This window comes from Hyperoodon ampullatus (genome assembly GCF_949752795.1).
Source record: "Hyperoodon ampullatus genome assembly, chromosome: 19".
Taxonomy (NCBI): domain Eukaryota; kingdom Metazoa; phylum Chordata; class Mammalia; order Artiodactyla; family Ziphiidae; genus Hyperoodon; species Hyperoodon ampullatus.
Window position 1 is genome coordinate 12131670 of NC_136932.1, and position 27980 is coordinate 12159649.

At 39.1% G+C, this 27980-nt stretch overlaps 1 protein-coding gene across 1 annotated transcript in view; it reads left to right on the forward strand.

The window, feature by feature from the left end:
* The window catches only part of CEP95 (centrosomal protein 95), a gene marked incomplete at its 5' end in the record, with an annotated part of 66725 nt that extends 38852 nt beyond the window's left edge, over positions 1-27873 (forward strand). Inside the window, 9 exons of the mRNA XM_079724565.1 lie at positions 18867-19006; positions 19762-19851; positions 20968-21097; positions 21870-22039; positions 22153-22227; positions 23416-23568; positions 26573-26719; positions 27015-27086; positions 27376-27873. Coding sequence (XP_079580691.1) covers positions 18867-19006; positions 19762-19851; positions 20968-21097; positions 21870-22039; positions 22153-22227; positions 23416-23568; positions 26573-26719; positions 27015-27086; positions 27376-27552 — 1154 coding nt within the window. The 3' untranslated portion in view covers positions 27553-27873. The remainder of the gene's footprint in view (positions 1-18866; positions 19007-19761; positions 19852-20967; positions 21098-21869; positions 22040-22152; positions 22228-23415; positions 23569-26572; positions 26720-27014; positions 27087-27375) is intronic.
* Positions 27874-27980: the final 107 nt, after the last annotated feature.

Genomic DNA, 27980 nt, shown 5'->3' on the forward strand with positions numbered 1-27980 from the left:
GTATATTGAAGAATCCTTGCATTCCTGGAATAAACCCCACTTGATCATGGTGTATGATCCTTTTAATGTGCTGTTGGATTCTGTTTGCTAGTATTTTGTTGAGGATTTTTGCATCTATGTTCATCAGTGATATTGGCCTGTAGTTTTCTGTCTTTGTGACATCCTTGCCTGGTTTTGGTATCAAGGTGATGGTGGCCTCGTAGAATGAGTTTGGGAGTGCTCCTCCCTCTGCTATATTTTGGAAGAGTTTGAGAAGGATAGGTGTTAGCTCTTCTCTAAATGCTTGATAGAATTCGCCTGTGAAGCCATCTGGTCCTGGGCTTTTGTTTGTTGGAAGATTTTTTATCACATTTTCAATTTCAGTGCTTGTGATTGGTCTATTCATATTTTCTATTTCTTCCTGAGTCAGTCTTGGCAGGTTGTGCATTTCTAAGAATTTGTCCATTTCTTCCAGGTTGTCCATTTTATTGGCATAGAGTTGCTTGTAGTAATCTCTCATGATCTTTTGTATTTCTGCAGTGTCAGTTGTTACTTCTCCTTTTTCATTTCTAATTCTATTGATTTGAGTCTTCTCCCTTTTTTTCTTGATGAGTCTGGCTAATGGTTTATCAATTTTGTTTATCTTCTCAAAGAACCAGCTTTTAGTTTTATTGATCTTTGCCATCGTTTCCTTCATTTCTTTTTCATTTATTTCTGCTCTGATCTTTATGATTTCTTTCCTTCTGCTAACTTTGGGGGTTTTTTGTTCTTCTTTCTCTAATTGCTTTAGGTGCAGGGTCAGGTTGTTTACTTGAGATGTTTCCTGTTTCTTAAGGTGGGATTGTGTTGCTATAAACTTCCTCCTTAGAACTGCTTTTGCTGCGTCCCATAGGTTTTGGGTCGTCGTGTCTCCATTGTCATTTGTTTCTAGGTATTTTTTAATTTCCTCTTTGATTTCTTCACTGATCACTTCGTTATTAAGTAATGTGTTGTTTAGCCTCCATGTGTTTGTATTTTTTACAGATCTTTTCCTGTAATTGATATCTAGTCTCATAGCGTTGTGGTCGGAAAAGATACTTGATACAATTTCAATTTTCTTAAATTTACCAAGGCTTGATTTGTGACCCAAGATATGATCTATCCTGGAGAATGTTCCATGAGCACTTGAGAAAAATGTGTATTCTGTTGTTTTTGGATGGAATGTCCTAGAAATATCAATTAAGTCCATCTTGTTTAATATATCATTTAAAGCTTGTGTTTCCTTATTTATTTTCATTTTGGATGATCTGTCCATTGGTGAAACTGGGGTGTTAAGGTCCCCTACTATGAGTGTGTTACTGTCGATTTCCCCTTTTATGGCTGTTAGTATTTGCCTTATGTATTGAGGTGCTCCTATGTTGGGTGCATAAATATTTACAATTGTTATATCTTCTTCTTGGATCGATCCCTTGATCATTATGTAGTGTCCTTCTTTGTCTCTTCTAATAGTCTTTATTTTAAAGTCTATTTTGTCTGATATGAGAATTGCTACTCCAGCTTTCTTTTGATTTCCATTTGCATGGAATACCTTTTTCCATCCCCTTACTTTCAGTCTGTATGTGTCTCTAGGTCTGAAGTGGGTCTCTTGTAGACAGCATATATATGGGTCTTGTTTTTGTATCCATTCAGCCAATCTGTGTCTTTTGGTGGGAGCATTTAGTCCATTTACATTTAAGGTAATTATTGATATGTATGTTCCTATTCCCATTTCCTTAATTGTTTTGGGTTCGTTATTGTAGGTCTTTTCCTTCTGTTGTGTTTCTTGCCTAGAGAAGTTCCTTTAGCATTTGTTGTAAAGCTGGTTTGGTGGTGCTGAACTCTCTCAGCTTTTGCTTGTCTGTAAACGTTTTAATTTCTCCGTCAAATCTGAATGAGATCCTTGCTGGGTACAGTAGTCTTGTTTGCAGGTTTTTCTCCTGCATCACTTTAAATATGTCCTGCCAGTCCCTTCTGGCTTGTAGAGTTTCTGCTGAAAGATCAGCTGTTAACCTGATGGGGATTCCCTTGTGTGTTATTTGTTGTTTTTCTCTTGCTGCTTTTAATATGATTTCTTTGTGTTTAATTTTTGACAGTTTGATTAATATGTGTCTTGGCGTATTTCTCCTTGGATTTATCCTGTATGGGACTCTCTGTGCCTCCTGGACTTGATTAACTATTTCCTTTCCCATATTAGGGAAGTTTTCAACTATAATCTCTTCAAATATTTTCTCAGTCCCTTTCTTTTTCTCTTCTTCTTCTGGAACCCCTATAATTCGAATGTTGGTGCGTTTAATGTTGTCCCAGAGGTCTCTGAGACTGTCCTCTGTTCCTTTCATTCTTTTTTCTTTATTTTGCTCTGCAGCAGTTATTTCCACTCTTTTATCTTCCAGGTCACTTATCCGTTCTTCTGCCTCAGTTATTCTGCTATTGATCCCATCTAGAGTATTTTTAATTTCATTTATTGTGTTTTTAATCGATGCTTGATTCATCTTTAGTTCTTCTAGGTCCTTGTTAACTGTTTCTTGCATTTTGTCTATTCTATTTCCAAGATTTTGGATCATCTTTACTATCATTACTCTGAATTCTTTTTCAGGTAGACTGACTATTACCTCTTCATTTGTTAGGTCTGGTAGGTTTTTATCTCGCTCCTTCACCTGCTGTGTGTTTTTCTGTCTTCTCATTTTGCTTATCTTACTGTGTTTGGGGTCTCCTTTTTGCAGGCTGCAGATTCATAGTTCCTGTTGTTTTTGGTGTTTGTCCCCAGTGGCTAAGGTTGTTTCAGTGGGTTGTGTAGGCTTCCTGGTGGGGGGGACTAGTGCCTGTGTTCTGGTGGATAAGGCTCGATCTTGTCTTTCTGGTGGACAGGTCCACGTCCGGTGGTGTGTTTTGGGGTGCCTGTGGCCTTATTATGTTTTTAGGCAGCCTCTCTGCTAATGGGTGGGGTTGTGTTCCTGTCTTGCTAGTTGCTTGGCATAGGGTGACCAGCACTGTAGCTTGCTGGTCGTTGAGTGAAGCTGGGTGCTGGTGTTGAGATGGAGATCTCTGGGAGATTTTCGCCGCTTGATATTATGTGGAGCTGGGAAGTCTCTTTTGGACCCGTGTCCTGAAGTTGGCTCTCCCACTTCAGAGGCACAGCACTGACTCCTGGCTGCAGCACCAAGAGCCTTTCATCTACCTGGCTCAGAATAAAAGGGAGAAAAAGTAGAAAGAAAGAATTAGTAGAAGAAAGAAAGAGAGAAAGAAGGAAAGAAAGGAAGGAAGGAAGAAAGAAAGAAAGGAGGGAGGGAGGGAGGAAGGAAAAAAAGGAAGAAAGAAGGGAGGGAGAAAGGAAGGAAAGAAAGGAAAAGAAAGAAAAAGACAGGAGAGAGGGAGAGAGGGAGGAAGGAAAGAAAGAAAGGAGGGGCGGAAGGAGGAAGGGAAGGTAGGATAAAAAGAAAGAGAGAAGATAAAGTAAAAATAGAATAAAGTATGATAAAATATAGTAGCATTATTAAAATAAAAAAGTAATTATTTAAAAAATGAAAAAACAAAACAACAAAATATATCGGATGGATAGAACCCTGGGACAAATGGTGGAAGCAAAGCTATACAGAGAAAATCTCACACAGAAGCATACACATACACATTCACAAAAAGAGAATGGGGAAAAAAACCGTAAATCTTGCTCTCAAAGTCCACCTCCTCAATTTGGGATAATTCGTTGTAAAAAGAGGAAAAGGGGAAAAAGTCTTAAATCTTGCTCTCAAAGTCCACCTCCTCAATTTGGGATAATTTGTTGTAAAAAGAGGAAAAGGGGAAAAAATCTTAAATCTTGTCCTCAAAGTCCACCTCCTCAATTTGGGATGATTCGTTGTCTATTCATGTATTCCACAGATGCAGGGTACATCAAGTTGATTGTGGAGCTTTAATCCACTGCTTCTGAGGCTGCACAGAGAGACTTCCCTGTCTCTTCTTTGTTCTCACAGCTCCCGGGTCTCAGCTTTGGATTTGGCCCCGCCTCTGCGTGTAGGTCGCTGGAGGGCGTCTGTTCTTCGCTCAAACAGGACTGGTTTAAAGGAGACGCTGATTCGGGGGCTCTGGCTCACTCAGGCTGAGGTGGGGAGGGGCATGGAGGCGGGGTGAGCATGCGGCAGCAGAGGCCGGCGTGACGTTGCACCAGCCCGAGGCGTGCCGTGCGCTTTCCCGGGGAAGCCGTCCCTGGATCCCGGGACCCCGGCAGTGCAGCTATCTTTTTGAGGCAGTGATTTCGTTTCACTTCTGGATATATACCCAGAAGTGGAATTGCTGGATAATATGGTAGTTTTTTTTTTTTTTTTGCGGTAGGCGGGCCTCTCACTGTTGTGGCCTCTCCCCCTGCGGAGCACAGGCTCCGGAGCACAGGCTCAGTGGCCATGGCTCACGGGCCCAGCCGCTCCGCGGCATGTGGGATCTTCCCAGACCGGGGCACGAACCCGTGTCCCCTGCATCGGCAGGCGGACTCCCAACCACTGCGCCACCAGGGAAGCCCAATATGGTAGTTTTATTTTTAATTCTTTCAGGAACCTCCATATTGCTTTCCATAATGGCTGCACCATTTACATTCCCACCAAGGATTCGCAAGGGTTACCTTTTCTCTACATCCTTTCCAACACTTGTTACTTCTTGCTTTTTTTGAGGATAGCCATTCCCATAGGTGTGAGTTGATACCTAATTGTGGTTTTGATTTGCATTTTCCTAATCATTAGTGATGTTGAGCACCCTTTCATGTACCTGTTGGCCATTGTATGTCATCTTTGGAAAAATGTCTGTTTAGTTCCTCTGCCTATTTTTTAATTGGATTTTTTTTTCTCTTTGCCGTTGAGTTAATACTTTGAATATTAACCCCTTATCAGATACCTGATTTGCAAATATATTCTCCCATTTGGTAGATTGCCTTTTCATTTTGTTGGTGGTTTTCTTTGCTTTGCGGAAGTTTATTAGTTTCAATAGCCCCACCTCTTTATTTTTGCTTTTGTTGCCTTTACTTTTGGTGTCAAATGCAAAAAATCATTGCCAAGGCCAATGTCAGCCAGGTTAGTGCCTTTTTACTTACTTTTATTTCTTCTAGGAGTTTTATGGCTTCAGGTCTTATGCTCAAGTCTCTTAATTCATTTTGAGTTGATCTTTGTGTTTGGTGTAAGATAGGAGTCCAGTTTCATTATTTTGCATGTGGCTGTCCAGTTTTCCCAACACCATTTATTAAAGAGGCTGTCCTTTCCCCACTGTATATTCTTGGCTCCTTTATCATAAATTAATTGACCATATATTCATGGGTTCGTTTTTGGGCTCTCTTTTGTGTTCCATTAAGCTCTGTGTCTGTTTTTTGCCAATATATTGTTTTGATTACTGTAGCTTTGTAATATAGTTTGAAATCAGGAAATGTGATGGCCTCCAGCTTTGTTCTTTTTTCTCAGGATTGTTTTGGCTATTTGGGGTGTTTGTGGTTCCAAACAAATTATATGATTGTTTGTTCTATTTCTGTGAAAAATGCCATTGGAATTTTCATAGGGTTTGCATTGAGTTTGTAGATCTCTTTGAGGAGTATGCACATTTTAACAGTATTCTTCCAATCCATGAACACAGATCATCTTTCCATTTATTTGTGTCTTCTTTAATTTCTTTCATCAGTGTCTTACAGTGTTCGGTGTACAGGTCTTTCACCTCCTTGGTTAAATTTATTCCTAGGTATATTATTCTCTTTGAAGCAATTGTAAATGGGATTTTTCCTTAATTTCTCTCTTTATTTTTTTAAAGAGGAGAAAACAAAAGTTTAGTAACACATATATATGGGAGAGACCTAGGAAAACTGAGTAACTCCAGTTTCTCTGATAGTTTGTTATTGTATAGAATTGCAACTATTTTTGTACAGTTGACCCTCGAACAATGTGGATTTGAACTGTGCAGGTCCACTTATACATAGATTTTTTTCAATAAATACGTACTATACTACTACATCATCAGTGCCAGTTGAATCCATGGATGCAGAACTGTGGATATGGAGCACTATCTGTAAAGTTATACTCGGATTTTTGGCTGCGTGGAGTCAGTGCCCTAAGGAACAACTGTATATTGATTTTGTAGCCTGCAGTTTTACTAAATTCGTTTATTAGTTCTAACAGTTTTGGTGGCTTCTTTAGGGTTTTTTATATATAATATGATGTCATCTGTAAAGAATTATATTTCTTCATTTCTGATCTGGATGTCTTTTATTTCTTTTTCTTGCCTAATTGCTCTGTCTAGGACTTGTAGTACTATGTTGAATAAAAGCAGGCATCCTTGTCTTGTTTCTGATCTTAGAGGAACTACTTTTAGCTTTTCACTGTTGAATATGTTAGCTATGGGCTTGTCAAATATGGCATTTATTATGTTGAGGTACACTCCTTCTATACCCAGTTGAAATTTTTTTAAAATGAATGTATGTTGAATTTTGTTAAATGCTTTTTCTTTATTTATTGAGATGATAATATGATTTTTATCTTTTGTTAATGTGGTGTACACAGTGATGGATTTGTGAATGCTGAACCATCCTTGCATTTCTGGAATAAATCCCACTTGATCATGGTGCATGATACTTGTAGTGTACTGTTGAATTCATTTGCTAATATTTTGTTGAGGATTTTTGCATCTATGTTCATCAGAGATATTGGTCTGTAATTTTTTGTGGCGTCCTGTCTGGTTTTGGTTTTAGGGTAATGTTGGCCTTGTAAAATGAGTTTGGAAGTGTTTCTTCTTCTGTGTTTTGGAAAGGTTTGAGAAGGATTGGTATTCTTTAAATGTTTGGTAGAATTCACCAGTGAAGCCATCTGGTCCTTGACTTTTTTTTTTTTTAATTTTTATTTTATATTGGAGTATAGTTGATTAACAATGTTGCATTAGTTTCAGGTGTACAGCAAAGTGATTCAGTTATACGTATATCCATTCTTTTTCAGATTCTTTTCCCATACAGGTTATTACAGAATATTGAGTAGAGTTCCCTGTGCTGTACAGTAGGTCCCTGTTGGTTATGTATCTTTTTTTTTCCCCTGGTACGTGGGCCTCTCACTGCTGCGGCCTCTCCCACTGCGGAGCACAGGCTCTGGATGCACAGGCCCAGCGGCCATGGCTTATGGGCCCAGCTGCTCCATGGCATGTGGGATCCTCCCAGACCAGGGCACGAACCCATGTCCCCTGCATCGGCAGGCGGACTCTCAACCACTGTGCCACCAGGGAAGCCCGGTTATGTATCTTAAATAAAGCAGTGTGTACATGTCAATCCCAAACTCCCAATCTATCCCTCCCCTTGACCCTTCCCCCTGGTAACCATAAATTCGTTCTCTAAGTCTGTGACTCTGTTTCTGTTTTGTAAATAAGTTCATTTGTATCTTTTTTTTTTTTTTTTTTTTTTAGATTTCACATATAAGCGACATCATATGCTATTTGTCTTTCTCTGTCTGACTGACTTCACTTAGCATGATAATCTCCAGGTCCATCCATGTTGCTGCAAATGGCATTATTTCATTCTTTCTAATGGCTGAGTAATACTCCATTGTATATATGTACCACATCTTTATCCATTCATCTGTTGATGGACATTTAGGTGGCTTCCATGTCTTGGCTATTGTAAATAGCACTGCAGTGAACATTGTAGTGCATGTATCCTTTCAAACTCTTGTTTTTCTCCAGATATATTTCCAGGAGTGGGATTGCTGGATCATATGGTTTTTAGTTTCTTATGGAACCTCCATACTGTTCTCCATAGTGGTTGTACCAATTTACTTCCCCACCAGCAGTGTAGGAGAGTTCCCTTTTCTCCACACCCTCTCCAGCACTTACTGTTTGTAGACTTTGATGATGGCCTGGTGTGCGGTGATATTTCAATGTAGTTTTGATTTGCATTTCTCTAATAATTAGTGATATTGAGCATCTTTTCATGTGTCTCTTGGCCATCTGTATGTCTTCTTTGGAGAAATGTCTGTTTAGGTTTTCTGCCCATTTTTTTTTTTTTTTTTTGCGGTACACGGGCCTCTCACTGTTGTGGCCTCTCCCGTTGCGGAGCACAGGCTCCGGACGTGCAGGCTCAGCGGCCATGGCTCACGGGCCCAGCTGCTCCGTGGCATGTGGGATCTTCCCAGACTGGGGCACGAACCCGTGTCCCCTGCATCGACAGGCGGACTCTCAACCACTGCGCCACCAAGGAAGTCCTTCTGCCCATTCTTTGATTGGGTTGTTCTTTTTTTCTTTTTGTTTTTCTGACACTGAGCCGCATGAGCTGCTTGTAAATTTCGGAGATTAATCCCTTGTCGGTCACATTGTTTGCAAATATTTTCTCATATTCTGTGGTTGTGCTTTCGTTTTGTGTATGGTTTCCTTTGCTGTGCAAAGGTTTTGAGTTTAATTAGGTCCCATTCATTTATATTTTTTATTTCCATTACTCTAGGAGATGGATTGAAAAAGATATTGCTGTGATTTATGTCAGAGTGTTCTGCCTGTGTTTTCCTCTGAGAGTTCTATATTGATAGTATCTGGTCCATTTAGGTCTTTATTTTGAGTTTATTTTTGTTTATGGTGTTAGAGAATGTTCTAATTTCATTTTTTTTTGCATGTAACTGTCCGGTTTTCCCAGCACCATTTATTGAAGAGACTGTCTTTCCTCCATTGTATAGTATTGCCTCCTTTGTTGTAGATTAATTAACCATAGGTGCATGGGTTTATTTCTGGGCTTTCTATCGTGTTCCATTGAGCTATATGTCTGTTTTTGTGCCAGTACCATACTGTTATGATGACTGTAGCTTTGTATCAATAGTATAGTCTGAAGTCAGGGAGCCTGATTCCTCCAGCTCCATTTTTCTTTCTCAAGATTGCTTTGGCTATCCAGGGTCTTTTGTGTCTCCATACAGATTTTAAGATTTTTTTGGTTCTAGTTCTGTGAAAAATGCCATTGTCAATTTGGTAGGGATTGCATTGAATCTGTAGATTACCTTGGCTAGTACAGTCATTTTGACAATATTGGTTCTTCCAATCCCAGAACATGGTATATCTTTCCATCTGTTTGTGTCATCTTTGGTTTCCTTCATCAGCATCTTATGGTTTTCCGAGTTACAGGTCTTTTGCCTCCTTAGGAAGATTTATTCCTAGGTGTATTATTCTTTTTGATACAATGGTAAATGGAGATTGTTTCCTTAATTTCTCTTTCTGATCTTGTTAGCGTACAGAAATGCAACAGATTTCTGTGTACTAATTTTGTATCCTGCAACTTTACCAAATTCATTGATGAGCTCTAGTAGTTTTCTGGTAACATCTTTTGGATTTCTATGTACAGTATCATGTCATCTGCAAACAGTGACAGTTTTCTTTTCCAATTTGGATTCCTTTTATTTCTTCTGATTGCTGTGGCTAGGACTTCCAAAACTGTATTGAGTATAAGTGGCGAGAGTGGACATCCTTGTCTTGTTCCTGATCTTAGAGGAAATGCTTTCAGCTTTTCATTGTTGAGTATGATGTTAGCTGTAGATATGTCATATATGGCCTTTATTACATTGAGGTATGTTCCCTCTCTGCCCACTTTCTGGAGTTTTTTTTCATAAATGGCTGTTGAATTTTGTCAGAAGCTTTTCCTGCATCTATTGAGATGATCATAGGAATTTGTTGATGTGTATCACACTGACTGATTTGCAGTTATTGAAAAATCCTTGCATCCCTGAGATAAAATTCCACTTGTTTGTGTTGTATGATCCTTTTAATGTATTGTTGGATTCAGATTGCTAGTATTTTGTTGAGGAGTTTTACGTCTGTGTTCATCGGTGATATTGGCCTCTAGTTTTCTTTTTTTTTGTCGTATCTTTGTCTGGTTTTGGTAACAGGGTGATCGTGGAATGAGTTTGGGAGTGTTCTTTCCTCTGCAATTTTTTTGGAATAGTTTCAGAAGGATAGGTGTTAACTCTTCTCTAAATGTTTGATAGAATTCACCTGTGAAGCCATCTGGTCCTTGACTTTTGTTTGTTGGGAGTTTTTTTTTTTTTTTTTTTTTGTGGTACGCAGGCCTCTCACTGTTGTGGCCTCTCCCGTTGCCAGAGCACAGGCTCCGGATGCGCCGGATGCGCAGGCTCAGCGGCCATGGCTCACGGGCCCAGCCGCTCTGCGGCATGTGGGACCTTCCCGTACCGGGGCACGAACCCGTGTTCCCTGCATCGGCAGGCGGACTCTCAACCACTGCGCCACCAGGGAAGCCCCGTTGGGAGTTTTTAAATCACAGTTTCAATTTCAGTACTTGTGATTGGTCTGTTCATGTTTTCTATTTCTTCCTGGTTCAGTCTTGGGAGATTTTACCTTTCTAAGAATTTGTCCATTTCTTCCAGGTTGTCCATTTTATTGGCATCTAGTTTGTAGCAGTCTCTTATAAGATCCGTTGTATTTCTGTGGTGTCTGTTGTAAGTTCTCCTTTTTCATTTCTAATTTTACTTATTTGGGCCCCCTTCCTGTTTTTCTTGATGAGTCTGGCTAAAGGTTTTATCAATTTTGTTTATCTTTTCAAAGAACCAGATTTTAGTTTCATTGATCTTCTCTATTGTTTTCTTTGTTTCTATTTCATTTATTTCTGCTCTGATCTTTATGATTTCTTTCCTTCTACTGAATTTTGGTTTTGTTCTTCTTTCTCTAGTTGCTTTAGGTGTAAGGTTAGGTGTTTATTTCTGATTTTTCTTGTTTCCTAAGGTAAGATTGTATCACTATAAACTTCCCTCTTAGAACTGTTTTGCTGCATCCCATAGATTTTGGATCATAATGCTTTCATTTTCATCTGTCTCGAGGTATTTTTTTATTTCCTCTTTGATTTCTTCAGTGATCCATTGGTTGTTTAGTAGCATATTGTCTAGCCTCCACGTGTTTGTGTTTTTTACAGTTTTTTTCTTGTAGTTGATTTCTAATCTCAGCATTGTGGTTGGAAAAGATGCTTGATATGGTTTCAGTTTTCTTAAATTTACCAAGGCTTGCATTGTGATCCAACATGCGATCAATCCTGGAGAATGTTCTGTGTGTACTTGAGAAGATTGTATACTCTGTTGATTTTGAATGGAATGCTCTATAAATATCAAGTCTATTTGGTTTAATGTGTCATTTAAGGCCTGTGTTTCCTTATTTATTTTCTATCTGGATAATCCATCCATTGATGAAAGTGGGGTGTTAAAGTCCCCTACTATTATCATGTTACTGTTGATTTCTCTTTTTATGTCTGTATTTTTTGACCTTATATATTAAGGTGCTCCTATGTTGGGTGCATATATATTTACAGTTGTTACATCTTTTTCTTGGATTGATCCCTTGACCATTATGTGGTGTCCTTTGTCTTTTACAGCAGTCTTTATTTTAAAGTCTATTTTGTCTGATATGAGTATTGCTACTTCAGCTTTCTTTTGATTTCCATTTGCGTGGAAAACCTTTTTCCATCCACTCACTTTCATTCAGTATGTGTCCGTAGATCTGAAGTGGGTCTCTTGTAGACAGCATATATATGGGTCTTGTTTTTGTATCCATTCAGCCAGTCTGTGTCTTTTGGTTGGAGCACTTAATCCATTTATGTGTAAGGTAATTATTGATATGTATGTTCTTATTGCCCTTTTGTTAATTGTTTGGGATTTCCTTTTGTAGGTCTGTTTTCTTCCCTTCCTCTTTTGTTTTCTTCTCTTGTGATTTGATGCCTAACTTTAGTGTTGTCTTTGGATTCCTTTTTCTTTTTTGTGTATGTATTTTTGTAGATTTTCAGTTTGTGGTTACTGTGAGGTTTTGATATAGCAGTCTATATATAAACAAGATTATTTTAAGTTGCTGGTTTTTTAATTTCAAATGCAATTCCAATATCCTGCATTTTTGCTCTCCTCTTCTCACAATTGCTGGTTTTGATATGATATTTGCATGCAGATGATTTCCTACCTTTACTGTATGTTTGCCTAATGGTGAGCTTTTCCATTTGTATTCTTTTTGTTTCTAGTTGTGGCCTTTTTTCTGCCTGGAGAAGTTCTTTAGCATTTGTTGCAAAGCTGGTTTGGTGGTCCTGAATTTTCTTAGCTTTTGCTTGTCTGTAAAGCTTTGATTTCTCCATTGAATCTGAATGAGAGCCTTACTGGGTAAAGTATTCTTGGTTGTAGGTTCTTCCCTTTGATCACTTTATTAATTTATTTATTTTAATACATCTTTATTGGAGTATAATCGCTTTACAATACCGTGTTAGTTTCTGTTGCACAACAAAGCGAATCAGCCATATGCATACACATGTCCCCATATCCCCTCCCTCTTGAGCCTCCCTCCCATCCTCCCTATGCCACCCCTCTAAGTCATTGCAAAGCACCGAGCCGATCTCCCTGTGCTATGCTGCTGCTTCCCACCAGCCAACTATTTTACGTTCGGTAGTGTATATACGTCGATGCTACTATCACTGCGCCCCAGCTTCACCCTCCCACCCCATGTCATCAGGTCCATTCTCTATGTCTACCTCTTTATTCCTGCCCTGCAACTAGGTTCATCAGTAACTTTTTTTTTAAGATTCCATATATATGCGTTAGCATATGGTATTTGTTTTTCTCTTTCCAACTTCACTCTGTATGACGGACTCTGGGTCCATCCACCTCACTACAAATAACTCAATTTTGTTTCTTTTTATGGCTGAGTAATATTCCATTGTATATATGTGCCACATCTTCTTTCTCCATTCATCTGTTGATGGACATTTAGGTTGGTTCCATGTCCTGGCTATTGTAAATAGTGCTGCAGTGAACATTGTGGTGCATGTCTCTTTTTGAATTATGGTTTTCTTAGGGTGTATGCCCAGTAGTGGGATTGCTGGGTCATATGGTAGTTCTGTTTTTAGTTTTTTAAGGAGCCTCCATAGTGGTTGTATCAATTTACATTCCCACCAACAGTGTAGGAGGGTTCCCTTTTCACCACACCCTTTCCAGCACTTGTTGTTTCTAGCTTTTTTGATAATGGCCCTTCTGACCAGCATGAGGTGATGCCTCATTGTAGTAGTTCTGATTTGCATTTCTCTAATAATTAGTAATGTTGAGCATCTTTTCATGTGCTCCTTGGCCATCTGTATGTCTTCCTTGGTGAAATGTCTGTTTAGGTCTAACGCCCATTTTTTAACTCAATTGTTTGTGTTTTTGATATTGAGTTCCATGAACTGTTTATATATTTTGGAGATTAATCCTTTGTCTGTTAATTTGCAAATATTTTCTCCCATTCTGAGGCTTGTCTTTTTGTCTTGTTTATGGTTTCCTTGATGTTAAAAAGCTTTTAAGGGGCTTCCCTGGTGGTGCAGTGGTTGGGATTCTGCCTGCCGATGCAGGGGACATGGGTTCGTGCCCCAGTCCGGGAAGATCCCACATGCCGTGGAGCGGCCGGGCCCGTGAGCCATGGCCGCTGAGCCTGCGTGTCCGGAGCCTGTGCTCTGCAACAGGAGAGGCCACAGCAGTGAGAGGCCCGCGTACCGCAAAAAAAAAAAAAAAAGAAGCTTTTAAGTTTAATTAAGTCCCATTTTTTATTTTTGTTTTTATTTCCGTTACTCTAGGAGGTGGGTCAAAAAAGATTTTGCTGTGGTTTATGTCGAAGAGTGTTTTTCCTATGTTTTCCTCTAAAAGTTTTATAGTGTCTGGTCTTACATTTAAGTCTTTAATCCATTTGGAGTTTATTTTGTGTATGGTGTTAGGTAGTGTTCTAATTCCATTCTTTTACATGTAGCTGTCCAGTTTTCCCAGCACCACTTATTGAAGAGGTTGTCTTTTCTCCATTGTCCATTCTTGCCTCCTTTGTCGTAATTTAGGTGCCCATATGTCTGTGAGTTTATCTCTGGGCATTCTGTCCTGTACCATTGATCTATATTTCTGTTTTTGTGCCATTACCATACTGTCTTGATTACTGTAGCTTTGTGGTATAGTTTGGAGTCGGGGAGCATAATTCCTCCATCTCCGTTTTTCTTTCTCAACATTGCTTGGTCTTTTGTGTTTCCATACGAATTGTAAGATTTTTTTTGTTCTAATTCTGTGAAGAATGCCATTGATAGTTTGATAGGGATTGCATTGAATCTGTAGATTGCTTTGGGCAGTATAGTCATTTTCACAATATTGATTCTTCCAATCCAAGAACATGATATATTTCTCCATCTGTTTATGTCATCTTTGGTTTGTTTCATCAGTGTTTTATAGTTTTCTGAGTACAAGTCTTTCGCCTCCTTAGGTTGGTTTATTCTTAGGTATTTTATTCTTTTTGTTGCAATGGTGAATGGGATTGTTTCCTTAATTTCTCTTTCTGGCTTTTCACTTTTGGTGTATAGGAATGCCAGAGATTTCTGTGCATTAATTTTGTATCCTGCAACCTTACCAAATTCACTGATTAGCTCTAGTAGTTTTCTGGTGGCATCTTTAGAATTTTCTATGTATAGTATCACGTCATCGGCAAATAGTGACAGTTTTACTTCTTTTCCAATTTGTATTCCTTTTATTTCTTTTTCTTTTCTGATTGCTGTGGCTAGGACTTCCAAAACTATGTTGAATAAGAGTGGTGAGAGTGGGCATTCTTGTCTTGTTCCTGATCCCAGTGGAAGTGCTTTCAGTTTTTCACCATTGAGTATAATGCTTGCTGTGCGTTTGTCATATATGACTTTTATTATGTAGGTTCCCTCTATGCCCATTTTCTGGAGAGTTTTTATTGTAAATGGGTGTTGAAGTTTGTCAGAAGCTTTTTCTGCATCTACTGAGATGATCATATGGTTTTTATTCCTTAATTTGTTAATGTGATGTATCACATTGATTGATTTGCATATATTGAAGAATCCTTGCATCCCTGGGATAAATCCCACTTGATCATGTTGTATGATCCTTTTAATGTGCTATTGGATTCTGTTTGCTGTCTTCCTTTGTGACTTGAGGATTTTCCCTAATAGTAGCTTAGATTTTTCTCTTTATGTTTTGTGTATCTAAGTTTCTGCTTTGTGGTTACCATAAGGCTTATGTAAAACATATTTATAACAACATATTTTAAGGTGATAAGTTGAAACACGTATTAAAGTCCTACATTTTTACTTTCCCTTCATTTTATGTTTTTGATGCCACATTTTACATTTTTTTCCCTTGTGTATACATTAACAAATTATTGTAGTTATAGTTATTTTTACTATTTTTGTTTGTCAGTCTTCATACTAGATTTGGTATTTGACTTATCATCATTATAACATTATTCTGAATTTAAATATTTATCTTTACCAATGAGATTTATACTTTTCTATATGTTTTCTTGTTACTAATTAGCACCCTTTTATTGCAGCTTGAAAAAGTCCCTTTAACAGAGTGGCCTAGTGTTTAGGATTCCAGACTTTCACTGCCGTGGCCTGGGTTCAATCCCTGCTTGGGGAACTGAGAACCGACAAGCTGCACGGTGTAGTGCAGCCAAAAAAAAAAAAAATGTCCCTTTAAAATTTTTTGTAAGGCTATACTAATGTTGATGAACTCATTCATTCAGCTTTTGCTTGTCTGGAAAGCTCTGTATCTCTCCTTCAATTCTGAAGGACAGCTTTGCTGGGTAGAATATTTTTGGTTGCAGTTTTTCTTTCAGCAGTTTGAATATATTTTGCTGTTCTCTTCTGGCCTGCAAAGTTTCTGATGAAAAATCTACTGATAGTCTTATAGGGGTTTCCTTGTACGTAACAAGTTGCTTTTCTTTTACTGCTTTTAAGAGTCTCTCAAATTAAATTTGACAGTTTAATTATAATATGTCTCAGGGTGGGTCTCTTTGGATTTATCTTTTTTTAAAGTTTCTGGGCTTCTTGGATCTGAATGTCTTGTTTCTTTCCCCAGATTAGTGGAGTTTTCAGCCATTATTTCTTTGTATAAGCTTTCTGCCACTTTCTCCCTTCTCCTTCTGAGATTCCTATAATGTGAATATTGGTCCACTTGATGGAGTCCTTTAAGTCATCTTCACTTTTTCTCATTGTTTTTTGTTTTTGCTCTTCTGTTTGGATGAATTCCATTGCCCTAAGTTGGCTGATGCTTTCTCTCACTTCACCTAGTCTGCTGTTGAACTCCATTATTGTATTCTTTTTTTTTTAATTAATTAATTTATTTTTGGCTGCGTTGGGTCTTTGTTGCTGCACACAGGTTTTCTCTAGTTGTGGTCAGCAAGGGCTACACTTCATTGCGGTGCGTGGGCTTCTCACTGCGGTGGCTTCTCCCACTGCAGAGCACAGGCTCCAGGCATGCGGGCTCCAGAGCGCAGGCTCAGCAGCTGTGGTGCACAGGCCTAGCTGTTCCATGGCATGTGGGATCCTCCAGGACCAGGTCTCAAACCTGTGTCCCCTGCATTGGCAGGCAGACTCTCAACCTCCATTATTGTATTCTTTAGCTCTGTGATTTGTTTGGTACTTAAAATTTTCTTTTATTATTTTTTTAAAAATATTTTTTTATGTTTGGTACTTATATTTTCTCTTTGTTAAAATTTTCACTTTGTTGAAATTCTCATTGTTCTCCTGACCTCAGTGAGCATCTTTATGACCATTATTTTGAACTCTTTATCAAGTAAATCCTTTATCCATTTCATCAAAATCTGTTTCTTGAGTTTTATCTTGTTCTTTTGTTTGGAACGTATTCTTCTGTTTCTTCATTTTCCTGACTGTGCTGGTTTCTGTGCATTAGGTAAAACAGCCACTCTCCCAGTCTCGAAGGAGTAGTCTTGCATAGGAGATGACTCTTTTCAGCCCATCCCTACCTAGCTCTTGGTTGGCTCTCAAATCTTTGTGTTTGTCCACACCATTTTCTTCATTCTTAATGGCTCCTAGTAGATTAAGGTGTGCCACAAGCCTTTTTGATGTGGGTTTTTTCTCATGTGTCACTCAGCTAGTGTCTGGATTCCTTTCAGAGGGAATTATTCCATATTTAGTGTAGGTTTCAGTGTCTGTGGGAGGAGGTGAGTTCAGGAGCCTCTATTTTGCCATCTTGAACTGGACCATCTCCTCCCTGTCTTTATACTTTAATAGCATTGTGTTACTTGTCTAAATATACTATACTGTTATGTTTTTTTTAATATACAGGTATATATTATTCTGCAACTTTTTTTTTTTCTGTTAACATTGTTTTAAAAATCTATGTTGGGGCTTCCCTGGTGGCGCAGTGGTTGAGAGTCCGCCTGCCGATGCAGGGGACACGGGTTCGTGCCCCGATCCCGGAAGATCCCACATGCCGCGGAGCGGCTGGGCCCGCGAGCCATGGCCGCGGAGCCTGTGTGTCCGGAGCCTGTGCTCCGCAACGGGAGAGGCCACAGCAGTGAGAGGCCCGCGTACAGCAAAAAAAAAAAAAAAAAAAAAAAAAAAAAAAAAAATCTATGTTGATACATCCAGTTCTTCATTTTAACTACTGCATAACTGAGTTCATACAGTGTACCCCATTTGTATGAGTATGTATTTTTATTTATGTATATATATGTCCCCCCCACCATTGCAGGACATATAGATTGTTTCCAGATTTCATAACTGCAAACAGTTCTGCAATGAACAACCTGTAAATATGTGCAGAAGTTTCTCTAGGATCTATATCTACTAGAATTACTAGACCGAGGAGTTTACACTTTTTCCCATTGCCAAGTTCCCCTCCAAAGTGATTGCACCAGTTTGTACTCATATCAGCAATTCATGACAGTTTCTGGTTTGCCACATCATTGGAGATGTTTCCTACTGCTTGTTCAAATAATTATCCTGTCTTCCACCAATTAAAATTTTGCATGTTTTCCACTCACTTTTATCATCCCTTGTTTCTCTAGAAGCATTCCATTTCTCATCCAAAATTTCCTTTTCAGTTTTGTTTTGTTTTGTTTACTCCGAGTACTTTTTTGTTCTCTTGATTATTTCATCTGTCTTCCCTTAAATTTGACTCAGGTAATCTCTAGGAACCCTCATCCAGTAACCTACATGTTTCCCTGACATGTACATTGTATCCCATCTTAAAAACACATTATAAGTTAAAATGTGATTTTTATTGGCTCTTCAGTTTCTAAAGAAGGGTACATTGCAGACATAGTAAAAGTGTTATTAAAACATCATTTAAAATAGATCATGCAAGTCAGTTTTACTTAACATCTTTAAGTTTTAAATTAATTTGAAAGATTTGAATTAAAAGAGTGAAGAGAAAAATAAAAGCTCAGGGACATTTTAATTTTCTGGGGAAATTTATTTAGAGGGGTATCAAACAAATTTCCTTGACCTTAGAGCTATATTGAATTATTTGCTTTTCCAAAAACGCATGGAGTCCCCCTGCTCACAATTAGCAGATTCCTGAGCATATTTATAAACGATGGAACATAAAAAGGTTTGTGGAGGGAAGTAATTCGTTAGATCTCTTAGGCAGTATGGAATTAGGAGGGCTAGATTGCTAAGTAGGGAAGAAACAGGACTGCTTAAAAATGCTGAACTACAGTAACCTTTGCGTATAAGCGTTCTGCTTTATAAGGATATGTATATGTACTTACAGCCCCCTCCTCAGGACCTAGATAGGTAAAAGGATAGCAGACATACAGCTCAGATGGCTTTTTCTCCTCCACCACCACGAGTACTAAGTATAGGGCTTTGTGTGCAGCATGCATTCCACATGTTGTTCCATTTTCAACCCAAAATTGAATATAGAACCTTAATACTTCTTTGAGACATTTTGAGTACACATTATGTGCATTAGTCTGTTTGCTTGGTGTGATTAAACATATAAACAAACAGAAATTAGTTATAGGAGAGAGTACATTTAGCACATCCATCGTCTCTTTGGATTTGGTAACAGTCAACTATTTGGTGCCCACTTAACATTTCTGACTGTCAGAAACTGATGGTACATGTCTCTCTTGTGTTGTAGGACTTGCCATGCATAGAAAGCCACCCTCCAGATCTCATTCACTTTCTCCATCTCCAATTAACAAAAACAAACAGTTCCACATGGAGAGAAGAAGGCAGCGAAAGCCAAAAGAAACAGCTATCCGCCGACTGCAAGCAAAGGTACATCCCATCTCTTGACTGCCATTAGGCAGCAGGCATTACCATTTACCCTTAGCCAAATGCTACAGTGAACATGCTGTTGACTAAAGGCTTAAAATGCATTTAATATTCTTGAGCTGAGTGGATGACAAAATTATGTGACATAGCTTTTACGTCCCCCATTAGGGAACATAAAACTTGTACTCATGAAACTCTAAAAACTAACCTTATTAGATATAGCTTAGTCAGTACTCTAGTGGGTTAAGAAAGTATATCCGTGTAGACAGGCATTTTCAGAGAGAGCTTTAGAAATGAAGAGAATTTGAGGTGGATTAAATGTGACTGGCTATTTGAATTACAGATAGGATGAAAATGCCCAAACAGGGTTCAACAGGAGAATGTATGATTACTAAGGAAGACTTTCTACTGTGGAATAGGGATTTTGAAATGTAGCATAAATTTAGAACACTTAAGTTGTTTGCTACAGTATGTTTTATAATGGTGAAAACAAACTGATTTAGATGTCTTAAAATAACATGTAACTTCAACTCAAGTGTGTATCAAAATTACAGAAGCTGTGAGAAAAAAATATGTAAAGTTGTGTTTTATGTCCCAATTACATATCTGTTAAATAATGTGTATTTAATGATATATATAGCCTGAAAGGAACTTTAAAAAAGTGAATGGAATGGCAGAATCTTAGATTGATTTTTTTCCTTCATTTTCATTTGTATGTTTTTAATAACTATAATATCATATGGCCTTTTCCCCTGTAGGCAATAACTGAAGCATTTGAAAAGGAACTAAGAAGAAATAAAGTTCAAGAGAATATTGGACCTCTAGGAATAAATGACGAGGAGGAAACAGTGGGTAAAAGTCTCTACTGTAATAAATGCCATTTGATCAGATCAGTGGAAAGTACAGAGATGATCTTTTTAAAAGGAAAAAAAATCAACAGGGCCTTAATCATTATTAGCCCCTTAGAAAAAAGTAGAATTTCATTTCATGATGTGGGATTTTCTTTTATTCGTAGGTAGGCAGGTTGCTAAAATGTGGCAAGACATGGTACCCAAAACTAGTATTTTTCCCTCCTGCCTAAAACTTCCATCAGTTTTTAAGGGCTTCTATTGCTTATCAGTTCACCAAGGCTTTAAAAGATAGTCTAGGCTGACAAGTTAAAGAGGGAGAGTAAAAGAAGACAGGAAATCCCAGTTGCTCCGTGCCTGGTTGGAAGACACCCAAAGCATAACTTTTCATTGCCTTTCAAAAGAACAGTTACAGAAGCTAAATGAAAGCATGGAGAAAAAGCTTATGCTAAAATGTTCATAAAACAGAATATAGCATACAGTGTGGTTATAACTAAACATCGTTTAAGAACTTTTTTAATGTACGTGGAAAAGGTTGTCAAAAGAAGCAAGTACATCAGAATATCATTAGTAGTTGTATTTAGGGTGTGGGGCTATGGCAGCTATGAAACTTGAAAAAGATTCAGTGCTTTTTCAAATTCCAAAGGATGCCAGAAACAGGCATTTAACTTAGAGTAGGTAAATAACCAGACTGTAGAAAAATTTTTTTAATTAATTTATTTTTGGCTGTGTTGGGTCTTCGCTGTGGTGTGGGACTTCTCTTGTTGTGAAGCACGGGCTGTAGGTGCATGGGCTTCAGTAGTTGTGGCACACGGACTCAGTAGTTGTGGCTCGCAGCTCTAGAGCACAGGCTCAGTAGTTGTGGCACACAGGCTTAGTTGCTCTGCGGCATGTGGGATCTTCCTGGACCGGGGCTCGAACCCGTGTCCCCTGCATTGGCAGGCAGATTCTTAACCACTGTGCCACCAGGAAAGTCCCCATACTGTAGAAATTTGAAGTAAGGTGGTTTGGCTGGGGATTATGTTAGCTATTTTTGTCCCTATGTAATGTTTAAGATGATGTATGAAAGAGTTATTAGACTTCTCCTTTCTATTCTGTTTTATATCTGTTCCTAAGGAAAAAATACACAGAGCAACTGTTCATAAAGGAACTCCAAAACATAGTCATCCCTGGAAGATTTACTCTAGAAAAACCACAACTCCAGGTCCAAGAGGTGGCTTGCCAAAGCCAAATAAAGCAGTTCCAAGTAAGAACCACAAAATTGTACTTTATGGAAAACTGGCATCCTTTGAAACTGTGTGCTACATGCCAAGGACACAGCGCTAAGAACCAGCATCTACCAGTCAGCTGGAGAAAGTTCCCTCTTCTCTCACTGCCATATGCTAAATTTCTGTAAAGAGAGAGAAAACTCTTAAATGAGGCATTTCTCTAAAACTCTTAAATATATACCAGTATATTGGCACCAAAGGAATGTGATGGCTGTGACCAGCTGTTCCAGCTTTAGCTTCACTCTGCTCACTCATGCTGGTTGCCTTTTGTTTCTGGGAAGTTGGTAGAACCAAAGGGATGCTCCAAAGCAAGCAGAGGGCCTGTCCAGCTCCTGTTATATTGACAGTTGGTGCCAGGGTACAGTTTCAAAGACCACTGGCCTTCTAACTACATCCCATCAGACAGAGACTTAGACTCATCAGCCCTCCTGGTAGGCAGTTTGACCACACACACAGCATCCACCCCAGGCGCTGAATCAGCTGAGCAGTTAGGATGGACTTCACAAAACCAGCATGTCATCAATCAGAAATGTTGAGGTTATTTTCATCCTTACTAGTAATTGGCTATCCCAATCAGAGAAGGAATGCAAAAGTAATAACACACTTTTAGAATTGTTCTTTTCAGGCTCAGAACCACATCACTTAGATAAGCTTTGATCTCCCAGGAAGGTGGGATGAGATTTCTTCTTAAAAGCTGTCAGCGAGTTTCTCAGATTAAGAGCATCTTTTTTTTTTTTTTTAACCTTGCAGTGAAAGTGAATGAACACAGTCTCCTGCCCCTGATGCTGGAGCAGTTTCCATTTCTCTATGTTTCTGGTCAAACACTAAGCAAAATGTGGAAACAGCAAATTGCACAGGTTGAACAGCTCAAAAAAGATGCATATAGAGAAAATCGATCAAAGAAGAAACTCCAGGATGAAGTAAGATAACTGTCAATTAAGCACAGGAGTATAAACCAAAAAGGGGCAGAGCTTATCCCTGATAATCCAGTGAATAGAATTACTGACCTCGTTTCCTTGTATCCCATTTAAAGATAGAAGAAGCCTTGAGAAGGCACGACCTCCTTACTGTGCTTATCAAGAAAGAATATGAACATAACAAGAGACTGGTAAGTTATATTAATTACTTTTATTTGTACCAGCTGGGCAATATCCCCACTGACTCATACCTCTTACCCTTACCTGTGGAAGCATTTAGGTCTTTAACCAAAATTGATGAGAGGGTAAGGTGCTAGGTACTTTATGTACACAGTTTCATTTAGTCTTTATAGTAACATAATAGAAACGTTTTCTATGAAATGGAAAACCTGAAGCTTTGAGATGTTAACTTGCCCTGGGTCCCACCATAATCAGCAAGGACAAGGTTGAGATTTTAATCCAGGTCTGTCTCTACCTCCAAGCCTCTTCGAGGTACCAGGTGGTTATAACTTAGTGTTTTTTGTCCTCTCCCTTCTTTCTCAGGTCCCAAATAGAAGGCTGAGGTTGTCTATGCCTCCATTATAATTTGGACTGAGAGTCGTACATAGTACAACATTATCCTCTGAGTATCATGAAGGGGGAGGACAGAGATCAAAGACAATAAGCCAGAGGAAGAAACTTGAGTATAGAGATAAGCAATGAGAACTATAATTCTAAGCAGTTCCAGAGAAAGAAGGGGAAGCCATCAGGAACTGCATATGGGGCTCTGGCGTGGGGGAAAAGAAAACAAGTGTCTGGACACCTAGTTGAAGGCTTTGTGTACATGACTTCATTTCACCCTCACTACTTTGCTAAGATATCACCTAGTTTCCTTAGTTTTGATATAGATACTTCTGTTAACTCAAGCTCTGCTTGAACATCTTTGAGCGTGCCAGTTTTCTACTTTTAAGCAGGCATCTGGGTATGGCTTAGATGACTCCCTGGTGAAATGGGGAGATGAGATTCTCAGTCCATGAGGATTGTTGCTGCTCTCTGCAGCCTTGGGGGCTTATTGGGGCAGCTCTTTTTTTTTGGCTGCACAGCATATGGGATCTTAGTTCCCTGACCAGGGATTGAACCCACACCCCCTGCAGTGGGAGCGTGGAGTCCTAACCACGGGACCGTGGGGCAGCTCTTCTCACTGAGGTGATGAACCTACTGAAGACTAAAGGATTTCTGGGGACGGACAGGCTTTCACACTCTATGCCCAGCCAGCAGGCTACTGGCCCTCCATACCTGGCTTACTGCCTGAAGACATCGTGTTGGGGAGTGGGACACATGAGAACACCAGAGTCTGTCTTCCTCTTGTCCTTACCTCTTTTTCCCCTTCCCTTTCTTAGCAAGACTTCAAGGACCGCATTCATAGGCAGAAGTTGACCCAATCAAAGATAAAAGAAAACCGGCAGCAGAGTGTTCGTGCCCGAAAATATTATGATGATTATAGAGTTCAGTTGCATTCAAAAATGATGAGAATGAGGACCCGGGAAGAAATGGTAAATATTGCTTTTCTGTCCAATCCAGTTAAGAAGGTAAATTTTGTCTGTTACCTTGTAGGACCACCTTCTTTGTGACTCTTGTCCCAGTGTGAATCCAAAATTCAAATGCAAGTCCAAAATGCTGGCTAGAGTTCAGACTTGCCCACACCTCATTTTATTACCCCCATAGTGCATCCCAGTCTACTGTCTCTACGGCCCTTGTCTTTTTTTTTAATTGTTGTTGGTTTACAATGTTCTGTTAATTACTGCTATACAGCAGTGATTCATATATATATGAATATAATATATATATTATACATATATACATGTATATATATTATATATACACATTATTTTTTATATATTCTTTTCCATTATGGTTTATTGTAGGATACTGAATATAGTTCTCTGTGCTTTACAGTAGGACCTTGTTATTTATCCGTCCGATATATAGAAGTTTGCATCTGCTACCCCCCAATGTCCCACTCCATCCTTCTCCCAACCCCCTCCCTCAACCCTCTCTCCCTTGTCAGCCACTAGTCTGTTCTCTGTGTCTGTGAGTCTGTTTCTGTTTGGTAGATAGGTTCATTTGTGTCATATTTTAGATTCCACAGATAAGTGGTATCTTACGGTATTTGTCTTTCGGACTTCACCTAGTATAATAATCACTAATTGCATCCATGTTGCTGCAAATGGCATTATTTTGTTCTTTTTTATGGCTGAGTAATATTCCATTGTATATAAATACCACATCTTTATCCATTCATCTGTTGATGGACATTTACGTTGTTTCCATGTCTTGGCTATTGTGAATAGTGCTGCAGTGAACACAGGGGGTTCATGTATCAGTTCAAATTAGTTTTGTCCGGATATATGCCTGGGAGTGCAATTGCTGGATCATATGGTAATTCTGATTTTAGTTTTTCTGAGGAACCTCCATACTGTTTTCCATAGTGGGTGCACCAACTTACATTCCCACCAACAGTGTAGGAGGGTTCCCTTTTCTCCACACCCTCTCCAGCATTTATTTGTAGACTTTTTAATGATGGCCATTCTGACTGGTGTGAGGTGATACCTCATTGTAGTTTTGATTTGCATTTCTCTAATAATTAGTGAAGTTGAGCATCTTTTCATGTGCCTCTTCATCTGTATTTCTCTACTGTCCTTATCTTTTTTTTTTTTTTTTTTTGTGGTACGCGGGCCTCTCACTGCTGTGGCCTCTCCCGTTGCGGAGCACAGGCTCCGGACGCGCAGGCCCAGCAGCCATGGCTCACGGGCCCAGCCGCTCCGCGGCACATGGGATCCTCCCAGACCGGGGCACGAACCCGTATCCCCTGCATCGGCAGGCGGACTCTCAACCACTGCGCCACCAGGGAGGCCCTGTCCTTATCTTAATGTGAGGTCTTAATTCCCTCTGACCTCCCAAGTGTCGGTACTTCTCCAGGACACCTGCTTTAGGGGTTTGGGAGCACGTTGTAAGAGACAGGAATTTAAGGTGTGATTAGATGACCTTGGATTCCACTCAAAACCAGGAAAATAATGTAGGACAGATATGCTGTGAGATCTTTCCACAAGGTATTTGCTATCTCATCCTAATCAAGCTTGGGATTCCAAACTACCAATAAATTTCATCTCTAGAGTAAAACATTAAGGTAATTATACTTAACGGGACTAAATACTCTGAAGTGGGTCATACTACTATCCTCATTTCTAGAGGATACTACTAAGGCTTTGAGAGGTTAAGTAATTTGACACTAAGGCAGTACTGCCAGCTGATGAATGCATGACTGTACTTTAGTAAGAATTCTTGATCAATCAGTGGAGGACAAGTGAGCATATCCGAATCCTTTGAACAATTTGTGTACCTGTGGCCTAGTTAGATGATAACCACATGGCCCTCAGTTGTGTACATGCAGTGTTTGTTTCTACTCTAGGGTTCTTTTCCTATATACAAGGCTGCTTGAGAGTTCTTTTCTGAAAGTAGTAAAGAATCTTTGGGATACAGGAAAAGATGCTGAATACCATTAGTCATTTAAGAAATACAAATCAGACCCACGATGAGATAAACTCTCACCCACTAAGATGGCTAAAATAAAAAGTGCTGGCGAGGATGTAGAGAAGTTGGAACACACATGCAGGGCTGGTGGGGTCATAAAATGGTGCAACCACTTTGGAATACAGTCTGGCAGTTCTTCAAAAGGTTAAACATGATTCAGCACTTCTACTCCTAGGTAACTATACACAGATGTTCACAGCAGCACTATTTATAACAGCCAAGAAGAGGAAACAGGGCTTCCCTGGTGGCGCAGTGGTTGAGAGTCCACCTGCCGATGCAGGGGACACGGGTTCGTGCCCCGGTCCGGGAAGATCCCACATGCCGCAGAGCGACTGGGCCCTTGAGCCATGGCTGCTGAGCCTGCGCGTCCGGAGCCGGTGCTCCACAACAGGAGAGGCCACAACAGTGAGAGGCCTGTGTACCACAAAAAAAAAGAAGAGGAAACAACGTCTATCAGTTGGTGAATTGATAAAGTATGATATATCCATACAGTAGAGTATTATGTGGCAATGAAAAAAATTTCTTAGTGATTCATGCTATAATATAGATGAACCTTGAAAAAGTATGCTAAGTGAAAGAAGCCAGATACAAAAGGCCACATACTATATGATACCATTTATATGAAATGTCCAGAATAGGTACATCTATAGGCCTAGAAAGTGGAGTAGTGATTGCTAGGGGGAGGGAGGGGGAGTGGCTGCTCATGGTTATGGGGTTTCCTTTTGGAGTGAAGAAAATGTTCTGCAGCTAGCAGTGATGGTTGCACAACTTTGAATATAGTAAAATCTACTGATTTATACATCTTACAAGGGTGAATTTTATAGTATGTGAATTATATCTCAATAAAGCTGTTACCTTATACTGATTGTATTTCACAAAGATGTTTTTACATACCTCTAGTTGGGCAGAATTTTATTCCTCCATGAAAATTCACCATAACTATTTTTCTGACTAAATAACTGGCAGATATTTAAGAAACTGTTTGAAGAAGGTTTACAAATTCAAAAGCAAAGATTACGAGACCTAAGAAACTATGCCAAAGAAAAGCGAGATGAACAAAAGAGACAGCACCAAAATGAACTGGACTCAATGGAGAACTACTATAAAGACCAGGTGGGTTCACCGCTGCTAGTTTACATTCTGACGTGCTTAATCCTGAATGCCCAATGTCAGACATCAGCTTAGTCTGCTGAACAAGTAAGCCTCCACATATTAATTTGGAACTTGTCACTATACAGGTTGGACTGACTGACTGAAATTTAAGGTAAAATAAGCTAGTGCTTGACCACAGTACAGACTGTTGCCCTATTTCCATTAAAATAAAGAAGATTTTAAGCCTATGAACATAAGAATTGTTAACATTTAGACTACAGACAAATATAAGGTTTTCTCTCTTTCCTGTAAACAGTTTTCATTGCTGGCAGAAGCCATATCACAGGAACGTCAAGAGCTCAAAGCCAGAGAGAAATCCCAGGCCCAGGTAATAATTAACAAGATAGAAATCATTTATTTACATTTTTAAGAAATGGAAAACAACTGTACTACACTTTTTAAGGGCAATGGAGAGGATACTAATAAGATCGATCTACGATTCAAAACATGTATTCTGTTATTTTAACTTTACCTGTTCAGGTCTCCGTTAAGAGCTGCTGCGAAATTATTACAATTACTGCAGAAGCTTGATGAGCAGGAAGGTGGAGAGGGAATAAAAATACATGAGGGCCTGGATCAGTGTTGTGAATAGCAGGATGACATGAATTCTCTTTTAGATGTTGTATAAGGTGAAGAGGGAACTGAGATCTAAGATGGAGAAGGAAATTCAACAGCTGCAGTACATGATAACACAGAATGACGATGATGCTTTCTTCCGGGAATTGGAAGCTGAGCGCTTCAAATCTCGGCTTCATCTGGCTTCCTTTCAGTACAGTAAAAATCCCTTCCTATGAGGCCAGACTTCCTAAGTGTGGACTTTACTGACTCAATTCTAGCTCTGCCCTGGTAAACAATCTAACCCAGAAGAATCATTTCTAAATAACTTATCTATATACTGACTCTTAATACTTTTTATGAAATAACTTTGAAAATAAAAATTTTCTTGAAGTTTATTGCTTTGAATTTATGACCTAAAACTTTAAAAGAGGTGCACGAAAGCAACTGAGCAGCCAGCTTCTGAAGCCTATTGCTGTAGGTGAAGAAAAACAGTAAAAAAAAAAAAAAATAGCACTTGAGGACCCCAAAAAAGATCTCTAAATCAGAAAAGAGCTAAAGCGTGGGCTTGTCATTAGAGACGGGACTTACTTAGGGTTAAACCTTAAAGATACGATGGTTAAGTGTGTGTAGCTTTTTCACATGGAGGCTAGATGAGAATTTATGC